Source organism: Lycorma delicatula, chromosome 1 (assembly GCF_047948215.1).
Source record: "Lycorma delicatula isolate Av1 chromosome 1, ASM4794821v1, whole genome shotgun sequence".
NCBI classification, from domain to species: domain Eukaryota; kingdom Metazoa; phylum Arthropoda; class Insecta; order Hemiptera; family Fulgoridae; genus Lycorma; species Lycorma delicatula.
In genome coordinates, this window is record NC_134455.1 from 69,699,603 (window position 1) to 69,713,093 (window position 13,491).

Below are 13,491 nucleotides of genomic sequence, written 5' to 3' on the forward strand. Positions count from 1 at the left end.
AGTACGAACTACAGAACTTTATTTGACAACAAGATGGTGCGCCTCCTCACTGGCATAACGCTGTTGTGATCGGTTGAATGAAATTCTTCCCCACCTCTTCATCAGTCGCCGGGGACCAGATGAGAGGGCTTGTTTGCCGTTCTGACCCCGTGCGATTTTTTTTCATTGGAGGTTTATGAAGGATCAAGTGTATGTTCCATCGTTACTCTGAACTTGAGACACAGAATTGAAGCAGCTGTCGCATCAATTACTCCAGACTTGCTGATTTAAGTATGGGATGAAGTCTCCTATCGGCTGGATGTGTGCCGTTAAGAGATGGCGCTCACATTGAATATTGAAAACATTGTTTGAGTTGCTGTTTCATTTCATATATAATTTATCAATGTAAGTAAAACTTAATAAATATTAACTAACTTTAAAACCCCGATATTCATTTTGAAACACACGTTATTCCGAAAAACTTTTTACACATAAAAAAAGTTGTTTATCATTTAATAGATATTATTATATGTAGACTTAATGAGATAAATTTACATATAATTTAATAAATTAATAGTTATAAACATTTTAACGTAAATATATCATTTAACGTTAATTTTAAATGAATTCTGAAGATTATTTAGAGAATTGTTTGAAGGAGATACGGGAAAAAAAGGATAAAAACATCATGTTATAAATTAAAATATTATAAATAATTAAAATATTATAAATTGGTCTGATTATTGATTTTACATTTAACCAAATTTTCGTGAATGAAGTATTAAATTCTTCTTCTTTGTCTTCTAAGTAACGATAGAAAATCCTTCATTTTTTAAATATCATAATTGAATTACTGAGGTTCTTTATTATTCGTCAGCACAGCTTAAATTGTATGTCTTTGTCTTGTTTAGATAATAAAGGAAAAAATATTAATAAATAAAAACACTTTTATAAATTTTCAAAATTGACACTGTATTTTATATAAAACAAAACACTATTTAGCCATTTCGATTCCAATGGAATCATCTTCAGTAGTATAACATAAAAAAAAAATTTAACATTAATAAAATATCAGTACTTTTTAAATACGGAAAGGAGAAATGTAGCTTCTGCGAAGATCTACATGTTATTGTAATGTGTAGCGTGTAGTAGCATGTGAATAACACCTCTTAATAACATGCAGATCTTCGCAGAAGCTATATGTTTTCCTTTCCGTATTTCAAGAATATCGGTAGTTTATTTATGTTATACTATTTATTTATAGTTTATTTATGTTATGTTAATTTTTACTTTGTTTATGTTATACTACTGAAGATGATTTCATTGAAATGGAGATTGCTATATGGTAGTTTTTTTAATGTAAAATAGTTTCGATTTTGAAAATTATTTTCATTAATTAAAATTTCATTTGGCTATAACTCAGAAACCACTTATGATATATCGTTGAAAAACTGTCAATGAGGGCTTATTACTGCAGTTAAGAAAAATTCCAAAATCAAATTTTTTGGATAGGTAGGTACTGACGTCACGCCGAAACTAGTCAAAATGGATATTTTCGTTGAAATCTGAAAACCGAAATTTTTCGCGATCATAATTATTAATTTACAAGGAAGTAAAAATGTGTATATGCAATTTAATAGGCGTACAAGGAAGTCATGTATTGTCCATATCAGATTTTTAAAATTGTTATTTTTCTATAAATGTTAAGTCTGAAGCTACATTAAATAAATCTAAATTTTTCCAAATTCCTCTTTAAGTTTAATGCTCTAAAAAAAATACCGCATAAATGTCTTATTTATTTTGAAAGAGCTGTAGGGATATTTGGTGTAATATTTTTGGATTGGATCAGGTAAGAACTTTATTTAGTGCAACCAACGATCGACGCAACTGCGTAAATTAGGATCTACAAAGCTAAAAGACTCACCGCTATAAAAATGTAATACATAAATAATTTGAAGAAAAAAAAAGTTAAATATACTGTAGGGGTTATTTCAAATTTTTGTACTACTTGTAATCGGAGATCTTTTATTAATTTTTTTTTACATCCAATTAAAATTTAATAAATGGAATTTCTTATTAAATAATTTGAAAGGAAAAAGAAAATGTGTAATAAGGTTAAAAGAAAGAAGGCATGTTTGTTTATGTATTATTTCTATTATATTAAGTTATTATAAGAAACCTGTTGATTGCAACATTAATGTGTCTATTCATGTCATACAAATACCAGCCGGTGAAAATCAGTTATAGACTCCCATGGAGACGGAAACCAACGTGTTGTGTTTATGCTTTACTCGCATAAGTTATATAATTCCAACAATTTGATACGAGACTGTGTTATTCTATTCACTGATGTATAAACACAAATGTATAGTTGTGTTTATATAAGTTTATATATATATATATATATATATGTAGAGAGAGAGAGAGAGAGAGAGAGAGAGGGAGCTTCGTGTTACATACTGTATCGTAGTGTTGTGCTTGTTGAAATATGAATCTACAATAAAAAAAATCTGATGTGGACACCACATAATTTCCTTGTACGCCTATTAAATTACATATACACATTTTTTGCTGCACTTCATTTAAACTTATTTCATTTGAAAGTGAGATACGATCCTCCAATTCTTTAATAAAATGGACATTTATACATTTACTGAAATGTTAGTTTTTATTAACATCAAATATTTATACAATTATTAATTCAACAAACTTACATGAATTATTAGGATAGAGTAAAATTCCCTTTATTACTCGTATTACTAGATCAGTATTATTCGTATTTTTGTGAGTTGCTGATAAACATAAGTTTTAGATTTCTGGTGTGTCGTATAAACAAAAGTTAATAATAATTAAACTATTTCGTTTAGTGAACTCCTGTATACTGGTTACAAATGTTAATTTTGACCTAACGATGTAAAATATTCAGTGTTTATTATTGGATTATTTGGTGAATAAACAAAAAACAATTCAGGGAGATAAGAATTAAAGTAAATAAAATGTTAAATATAGCCAAAGGGTCCTTTTAATGTAATAAATACAAATTGATATCCGGTTGATTCTGGTAATTCAACCAATTCTTCCTACTTCAAAAAAATGATACCTTATTTTGAGCTTAAAAATTCAACGTGAAAGGAGTATGGTTATCTCGCATCAAACCACTGTTGGATTAAGTATTGTTTGGGGTCTAAATTGAAAATAAAGCCAGCTTTTCTTAATGTATACTTAAAAATGTAGTTATTTATAAAAATAGATTTCTCCACTTACCCCTTTATTTTTTCTTTACGTTTTTCTTTACTTCCGCAGAAACCTACGTTTCATCAGAATGTTTATATGGAAAATAATTAAAAATAAAAATTATTTAATTACAAATTTATAAACATACGATTACCATTTCAGTTTTTGTTATAAAAATTATTCCTGTTGTGCATTTATTAAGTGCCTTTATAAATTTTTCATATACTTTTTTTATTTTTTACATAAGTAAATATCTACAATCTGTTATCTCGGAACAATGAATACATGTGCTGAATGTCTATTATTGACTTCTTGAAGGAAAGAAAGGTAATTAACTACTCTATATTCAGTTTTATTCTGGCTGGCACTCTGTAACAGCTGCAGATGGACGATAATAAAATGATCGGGACTCTAATCCAGAACGTCAAGATGAAAGGCAAACACGTTATCACTCTGCCACAGTAACTTTATTTAAGATATTTTTTGTGTGAATCCCATAAAAGTAGCATTTTTGTAGCTCTGATTCCTAAGGCTTTTTTGATTAAACATAACTCATATTATCCACAACCGGATTGCGTCATAGGTTTTCATACTGATGTCAGATCTCCGATCATCCCAACCACGTAGGGTAAGACACCGCCTTGTGACGCTTCCGGTCGCCACACCAGCCCCCCCTCCCACCGTAAATGGGCTTTAACGGGAGTCGTCTTTCGTCCTCTAACTTTTTACATCTCATAGTAATAAGCCAGGCCTCGTTGGGATGGCACCGATATAAATGCCTCGGTAGACATTTACATCGGTGATTTTTAAACTCAGCTTTTGCCTTCGCCTTAGGCCTCGTCCGGACATCTTGAATACCCTATATCGTTGCCCTCTGAACTAACTAGCCGAGCTCGCGGAAGCACGAACCCCGCGCCTAAATTTTATTGAGCCAATTTCTAGTAAATATCACGAAATTCGAGGCAAATTAACAACATACCACCAAAAATGTTGTTCGCAAAACGAAATTTATTCCTAGTTCCCTTAGTGAACTCTACTTCAGTTCATACCCCTGACTTTAGGTTCATTTACGGACTCCGGACTGGTCTAGGGAGAGGCGGACAGACCTCCCACTCAGCTCTATCGCAGCGTCCCCCGTGACATTTACTTTCTTCAACCATCGTCGAGATACCGCTACACCTCACGGCTGCATTGGATACATACATGCCTTCAGCAGTGGAGTCGCCATCCCCCCGACAGTGTCGTGTTGCTCGTTCAAACTGCCCTTGTCAAAACGGCGCTACATCTTACGGGTGCATGGTAACCCATACCCTGGGCAGTGCAGTCGCCGTTCCGCCGATTTCTAATATTCAAATAATTATCACAATTTCTATTTAGCCGCGGGTCGACGCCAATACGTCTACCTCCGGCCAATCAACTGCCCAGGCGGTCCCCAGCCACCCGAGGTATTACTCTACTATAACCCTTCAGCCGTCCTGCTCAGAGCGAGGAATCGAAGGAAGCCAGCCACAATAGTCCATTCTCTGCGAGTCTTCCAGTTGACACGCAGATCAAAGACGGAATCCACTCTGTCGAGCTCCCTTAAAAACTATGGTACGTTCAGCCTCGTACCGGACATAAACATAAAATACATGATCCACAGTGTCATCGACCCTACAGTCCAAATCTCAGATCAGTAAATCTTATACATTTCATTTTTTGTATGTTTTTTTTTCGGGAACACTTCATAAGTATTTCACGATTAAAAATTGAAAAAGGCTAGCCGGAACACTCTGTATTGAACTTATTACAGATTCAAGTTATGACCTGTAGATTTATTAGAATTCTTTTTAAATTTATTACTACATGGTTGATGTGGGGAACGAGATCTCACCGATACCTGATTCCTTTTAAATACAAATGAAAATATATATTTGCAGATAAAAACCTAAATAACTGAAACCTTAAAAAACGTGTATTGGATTTTTCTTTGGGGAACGTGGGAGCTTGAAAATAGGATTTCAAATTTTGGGATATTTTTACTCCCAAAACTAATAGATAACATCTAATAATAATAATAATAATAACAGGTTAATAATTTGTTTCTATTTGAAGATGTAGAACTGGACTATAACAATCTGCAAGTTACGAATATCCTAGACGTTTTATGTCGAGATATATAGAAATGATTACACCTAAGTATTTTTTTCTCTCTTTTCAAAGCTATTTATACATTCATAATTTAATTTTAGCTGTTACCTAATTCACAATAGTTACATTACTTGGTAATTAATAAAATATTTCTTTTTAAAATTTTTTTTATTCTTATACCTTATTTTTTAAGAAGAAATAATTATAAAGAATGTAATAAAATGATTTTAATCTCAAGTCGTTTAACTTTTTCTTTTTTTTTTGCTAAGTTTTATCGCTAAAATTTTTTAATTACTTTTTAAAAAAAAGGAAGTAAAAATCATCATCTCATTTCCTGTTTCTACTAAATTTCATCTAAGCCTCTAATTAACAACACTACACCTATGTAATTGTAGTTCACTTTTCTACGTAATTCTTTCCCATGCACTATTCATTGTTCTCGATATAAAACAATGTATACTTGTAGTTTATCTGTCTTTTTTAGTTCATTCAATTCTTTTATAAAAATTATTCTTGCGTAAACAGTAAAATAATAGTTGTTATAACAACAGAATTCAGACTATAATAATTTCTGTTTATACCGGGTAATTTTGTTTATACCTATTTAAAAATCTGTGTTAGTTTTATTTTATAAATCATTTTTCCAGATTTTTACTTTCTTGTCCGTGTTCGTATACTTTTAGGAATTATCTTTTATTCTCGATAATAATATAATTATCAATTTTCAATGTTTTATTAAGTGCAAAACATTGAAAAATGGGTCTTCAGGGAAGAAATTACAAAAAAAAGTTATTTTTCTTCAATAAAGGGACGGTAACCTTTTTTTAAGTATTTTAAATTAAAGCATGGTTATTATTTAAATTATCTTTAAAATAAATAGCGTAAGTTTTGAGTAATGATCAAAAAATAAACATAGCGAGTTAATTTTCTTCATATAATCTAAATTAACTTGAACGTAGTACATTTAGACAGTAAATTTAATTTTTTTATTTTTATTTAAGCAGTCCGAATTACGTAATGATTATTATTTTTATTTATTAATGGCTTCATTTTGGTTGATGCTTTCCAATATATGATGAAAAAAATGTTTCCTACGATATCCCATTCAAATTAATTTTTTTTCGTTTTTGGGGAATTTTTTTATTGAATTGAATTTTTAAATTTCATAAAAACGTTGTACTTTGATGGTTGGGGTTCAATTAACCTCAAACATCAAGTTTCAGGAATGGTCGGCGTAAGTCTGTATAAACTACACCTCATTAACATGTTATTCGAATCATCCTCACCTCATTGACAATTAGGAGGGGGCTGTTTATTGTTCACTATTTGAAACAGATTGCAACGTACACATTAGGAAAGAAAATAAATAAATAAAAAATAAAGTAAAATAAATAAATAAAAAATCAAAACATTCGAAGTCAAAGGTTCTTATAACTTTTATTTCCTTCGGCTTCGAAGGTTCTGAGGTTCAACTCCATGTAAAAGTCAGTTGCTTTTATACGGATTTGAACACTAGACAATGGATACCGGTGTACTTTGGTGGTAGGGGTTCAATTAACCACACGTGTAAGGAATGGTCGGTCTGAGTCTGTACAATACTACACCTCATTTAGATGCCATACGTATCATTCTCATCTCATTGGGCTTATCTTTTACTAGTTAAACAGTTTGTAACATACACATTTGAAAAACTCCGTGACCCTCAAAATAGGTCCGACAAAATAGCCCAAGACTAAGAAGCCCTGAAAGAATGTGAATATTCAACGTTAATTAGACGAGGTTAGCGAGCGTATGTTATGTTTGGCTTAAATTAAACAAATTAAACTTCCTTTTTTTACTAGGGTTTCTCGTAATCTACCTTCCTTAGAAATTAGCATCGGGTGATTTTTTTTTTTAATTTCTAGTTAATGTTTCGACCCCCACCAGTGCTCTTATCCATGTTTGTACATATAGTCGGGTTATTTTGACGTGGTACAAGAAAAATCATGTAATTGCATACATTTTATGTATCTATGAACTGAAATTTTATTAATTGAAGTTAAATATTTTAATTCTTTTTTCATGAATTTCTAACTTTTGTGTAATTACATTCATTTAATCATATGATGATAATAATGTTTATACTTACTTAAAACATTCCAATTATGCGGAAACGCACACATACTTCTATTCAAATAATTATAGCATATATGGATTAACGTATAATATTTGAATATCTATTTTAAAAATCACGTTTTGTTCAATTTAGCCTATCTTATATATTAATATAACAACCTTAATTAGAGTTGTCAATTTTTTTTTGTTGAAAGTACACAAACCAGTTTTTTTAAGTAGCGGTTGAGTTTTAATTTAGAATACTGTTTAGCAGGTTTTTTCTATTCATTATAAATCGAAGCAATAAACTTTTGTTCTAATTCTGGTTTAATAATAGTCTTTCACGATGATTTAATATCGTAAATTATTGTTGGATGACTATGATTATTTTGCAATTAACAACACGGTCTACTGCGTACTTTCAAATCAACATCGCTTTTATACCACAGTGTACGCAATATAAAAGAATGTTTTTAAATCTTAATTTAAATACGAGTTGAAATTTGATTTTTTTTCATTTTTACTAATTTATGAAATACTATAAAAGATGTATTTTTATTATTAAATTTACTATTCTCTATAAGCCTACATTCCTTTTTTTTAAGAACAAGGACTTCAGTTAACAATATGTTCTGATTGTACAAATATGTCCCAAATTAAAAAAATTCCCTCCGATTATCCTGTGGATTTCGGTCTCGCTCTATAGCAAAGCTACAGCTTTAGAAGACATAGTATTGTAATCGGTCCAATTTGGGGATATGCGTTTTTGCCATTGAAAATTTGACACCTAAAGAACCCAAAAACCGGATGGAAATTTTCCGGATGTTCGTGTGTACGGGTGCGTTTGGTGTCGCACTCTTTATATCTCCAGAACTGCTGGACCGATTTCCACCAAACTTTGTCAGATTACTTCTGTATATGGACCATTGATGCCATTAAATTTTCAACTTAATAGATCAAGGGGGTGAGGTTGTACAGCAAGGTCATCTTCATTATCGCGAGATTTCGCCTATTTTTTATAACATCTTATCTTATTTTTCTTTAGCATATTTGTTAACAATTGCAAAGTCGCCCTCCACCCCCCCCCCCCAAAAAAAAATGCTCTAAATAAACTAGTGGCTAAGTCGGTATACTGCGTCAATAGTACCTCCTCTCACCACAAGGAGCGCTAGTGTAGCACTGACGTACAGCTGTTATGTTTAAATAAAATGATAAATATTTTAAATTGTGTGTGTAAGCTGTGAATCAGAAAAAAGGCGCGTTACGGGAAAGTACTACAACTGTGTTGTCAGCTTTTTTTTATAAAATTGAATACTATTGTGTTATAATGCCTTCAGTTTTTTCTAAAAAATTCACATTTTGTTTTTTATTTCAGTGGGAATAAGAACTCAGAAGAAAAGGCTGACGATGATTCATCCATTAATAAACAAGTAAGATTGTTAAAAAAAATTATTTTTAATATCTATTAAAATTAATTATGTTTAAAATAATAATAATAATAATTATTATTATTATAATTTATTATTTATTTATCTATTATAATTTATTATTATTAGATTAGAAATAAAATGTCAAACGGTAATTATATTAATAAATTTGATAAAAACTATAACGTATCTTTAAACACCTAATCCGGCTGTATTGTTTTCTGATGATACTTTAACTTAATTACATTACTGTGAAAGAGTAAAAGTTTAAGCGTAATTATATTTTATTTCTCGATCAATTTTCAATTAATATATGTAATTTCATTTCATTGAATAGATTCGTCTTCAACACACCGAAAAAAAGTTTATTTTTGTTAAAAGGGCATAAAATAAAAATAAAATCGATTAATTCGCTTAACCCACCGGGATGGACTAGTGGTAAAATAGTTGTCAGCTGTTAAACAGCTGATTTTCGAAGTCGAAGGTGCTGAGGTTCAAATCCTTGTAAAAATAAGTAACTTTTATACCGATTTGATTACCACATAGTGTTTACCCGTATACTTAGGTAGTTGGGATTCACTTAAGCCAAACATCTTAAGAATGGTCGGTCTGAGTCTAAAAACCTAAACCTCTTTTTCATGTCATTTATATGTCCTCATATCATTGGGTCTTAGGGTTGCTTATTATTCACAAATTGAACAGATTGCAATGTAAATATTGTAATTGAAAACAAAAAATTTGTGCTTATAACGAATTATTTACTTTCCTGGCATTATAGCTCTTGAGTTATGCTGCAAAAAGGAAAGCATGATAATTAATCAAAAGTGGGGTACGGCTATTTTTGCATTTATGACGTTTCATGATCCAGAGACCAGCAAAAAAAAAACACTTGGGGAGTAATGTTGTTACGTACATATACATATGTACATGTGTTGGTGCGTTTGAATTTTAGTAATTTTTACACGATACATAAATTTTGATGAAATTTTGTCAGAAACTCGTGTATATGAGAAAAATTGTTGGTAAACGTTTGTGGTCAATATCTCCAGGGGTAGGGTAGATCGTTTTTTGGGATCAATTTTCTCAAAAATTTTCGAACATAACCCATTTTATATTCACGCTCAGTATATGCGTACTTACCATACCACTTAACAAAAATTTCTTAAATTCCCCTTTCTCCAAAAATATAAAACAGGTAAGTTTTTTATTCCATTTTTTTAACCGAATTTTTTGATGGGTGAGTGGTATTCCTAGGCATAGTAGTATTGCGATTGACCCAAAAAAAATCATTGGTGGTAGGGAAGATCAAAATTTAAAAATATCAATTTTTGGAATTTTATAAAACATTTTTGGTTTATTTAAACGTTTAATTATAATGATTCAATAAAATTTCATCATAATTCACCCCTACCCGTAAAAAAATAAATATTAGGTAACTTTTTATTGAATACTAGATCGTGGATACCGTGTTCTTTGGTGTTTGTGTTTCAATTGACCACTTATCTCAGACTGTAGAAGAGTACATTTCATTTACATTCATACATATCTTTCTCTGAAGTAATATCTTCCGGTGGTTCCCGAGGTTAAACAGAAAAAGAAAGAAGAGGTAACTTTTTATTGTTTGTATATTTTTCAGTGAAATTTTATCTAGTTTCTTTCATTTGAAATAGTAAAAGCAGACAAATAAAAAGAAATTAATGTGGGGAGCATAAAAAATACCGGTTTTTTTTATAATTTTTTAACTGTATTCACGTATCATTATTTTCCCACTATATAAGAATAAATAACCTGTGCCAGAAAAGTATAAAAATTCTGTTATCAGCCTTTTTTTATTGTTCCCAATCAGTTATACATTTTAATCAGGAATGGTTATTTTTAAAATTTCAGTAAAACTGTTATTTTTGGTTTTATAAAATAGGTAAGAGAAAAAAGTATTAATAGGCTACTAATTTTAAAAAAATTATTATTTCTACGCAGATGTAAATGAAAATACAATGAAATAATTCGCTCTCTTGTGATGAATTAATGTTTCAAAATAAGAATAATTAGTTAAGCCGGTATTGTCTTTTGAATAACAGAACACAAAAGAAGCTGTTATTAAATATAATAACGTGATAGCAATACTTTTTCCTCTTCTAATAGTTATTAAAAAAAAAAATTAAATACGGCATCTTCATCATCATCATCGTTGTAATAATGGCTAATTTAAATGATTTATACCAGTTAAAAAAACAAATTATTCATGTAAAACTATTTCTTGGAAAAATGGCTGACAAGTGGAAATCTATTGATCGGAAAACACCGAAATTTGACGAGAACAAATTTTAAATAATTTATTAGGAACTTAGTCTGGAATATTTTTAGAAATTTTTTTTACAGATTCTCATCGGTAGAAATTCGGGTAAGATTAAAAGGTAATCAAAAAGATACTTTTCATCATAATAAAAGAAAAAAAATATGGCACATTAATAGAAAATTGATTGAGGAATAAAATCAAACTATCCGGGAATTTTTTTACCATATTATGAAAAGAGTTATTATACTAACCTTCAAACTCATCAGAAGATATATAGCTGGATTATTATGTATATAAGTACATCATAATCTTTTGCAATATTTTAAAAAAATAAATAAAAGCGACAGTATTTTTAGCATTTCCTGATTTATTAAATAAACCCAATGTTTTTAACGGTTGTTTAATTATTCATCACACTTTCACGTTTGTCATCCGTGTCGACATGTAAACATTTGGTTTTTTTTCACGTTTGATATAATTTTTTGAATAATACATTGTCTATCTTGGTTCGTGTTATATTATTTTTATAATCCAATTTATAAATTCTGTGTGACCTGTTGATATAAATAATTCAACGAATTGCTTTTATTATCAAGATTTCAGATTATTGTACATGAATACCAGCAGAAAGCGTAAAGGTATTTTTTTCTTACCATTATTTAATAATTTTTATGTTTTATTAATATGCTTTTAAAAAATTAAAAGGATAACAGAGAAACAGAGAGAGTTATTTATGAACATTATTGATGATGAAATGAAGAGAGATTTTAACTTCAAATTTCTTTAAAATGTATAGAATATTTATTTGTTTAAATAAATGGAAACTATTGTGTGAGTAAATGATATTTCTTTTATCGATTGAAAGACGTATACGTAATATTTGAAAAGTTATCATTCAGTTCCTTTTGAAATATTCATGTTATAGTTGTTTGAATAGTTAAAATAGTTGTCAATATTATTCCATTATTTTAGTTTGACCCGATGACATTAGAAATAAATTCTGTGTTGCATTACAGTTCGATCGATAAGTTTTCAAAGCTTAATAATTTTTTTTTCTGTTGGCATTAAAAAAAATAAAAAATGAAGGAGTTATATTTTATTCATTAATTTTTTCTATATTCTTTTTAATTACTAATATCTTTAAAATAAAAATTAATTTTAAACTAGAGGAATTTCCTTTTACTTATTGTCATCATAGCTCTATGCTGCAAGAAGGAAAGTGTGGATGGTAGCAATAAAAAAATGTGGTATGCCAGCCTCCGTGGCGCGAGTGGTAGCGTCTCGGCCTTTCCTCTGGAGGTGCCAGGTTCGAATCCCGGTCAAGCATGGCATTTTCATACGCTGGAAATCATTCATATCTTATCCTCTGAAGCAGTACCTAGCGGTGGTCCAGATGTTAAAAAAAAAACAAAATGAGATACCGGTTTTTTTTTTTTATTTCTCGATATTTCATGACCCAGAGACCCCCCCCAAAAAAACAAAAAAAAAAACAGTTCTGGGTTATGTTCGTACGGTACGTACTTATGGATGTGTGTTGACGTTTTGAAACTTAATAACTTTTGACTGGATAAAGAGATTTTGATAAAATTTGGCACAGTAACTCGTGGTTATGGGGCAATTTATTGGTAAACGCTTAAGATCAATAACTCTGGGGATAGTAGTTTCTTAGGGGGTCAATTTCACAAAATTTTTCAAACATTACCCCAATTTATATTAGGTTCAGTACATTCGTACATGCTTATCTTACCATTTAAAAAAGTTTTTGCCGCCAAATTATATCTCCCTTCCTCCAAAACAAAATCTGAAAAAGCTGCTGTCTTTTTGTTTACAGCATATTTTTAAACGATTTTTTTTTATATCTTCCTAAGCATAGTAGTGCAAGTATCCTCCAAAAAAAAAAATATTTTGGGCGCAATATTGACGGTGGAGGAGCCGATCAATATGTAAAAATATAGATTAAAAAATTTTTTTTATACTTTTTTGGTTTATTAAATTATAATATTACAATAAAATTTCATCAAAATTCATCCCTACCCGCAAGAAATAAATCTTAACGTCACTTTTTATTGGTTGTACGTTTTTCTGTGGAAGGTTTTCTGTTTCTTCCATTTAACATAGTAAAAGACAAATCAAAAAAAAAAAATTGGGAGGTTATTTTGATGGTGGGGGAGCAGAAAAAAGTAAAAAAAAATATAACTTTTTAATTTTTTAAACTTTTTTCTTGTATCATTCCTTTTCCACATATAAGAATAAATAACCACTGCCAGGAAACTATAACAACTTTATTGACAGTTTTTTTTTATACAGCTATTAAGCATTTTACTTGCGAAT

General features: G+C 29.9%; 1 protein-coding gene across 1 annotated transcript in view; it reads left to right on the plus strand.

Moving 5' to 3' along the window:
* The window catches only part of LOC142319204 (uncharacterized), a 303,925-nt gene that overhangs the window by 268,909 nt on the left and 21,525 nt on the right, over positions 1-13,491 (plus strand). Inside the window, exon 5 of the mRNA XM_075356219.1 lies at positions 8,813-8,867. Coding sequence (XP_075212334.1) covers positions 8,813-8,867 — 55 coding nt within the window. The remainder of the gene's footprint in view (positions 1-8,812; positions 8,868-13,491) is intronic.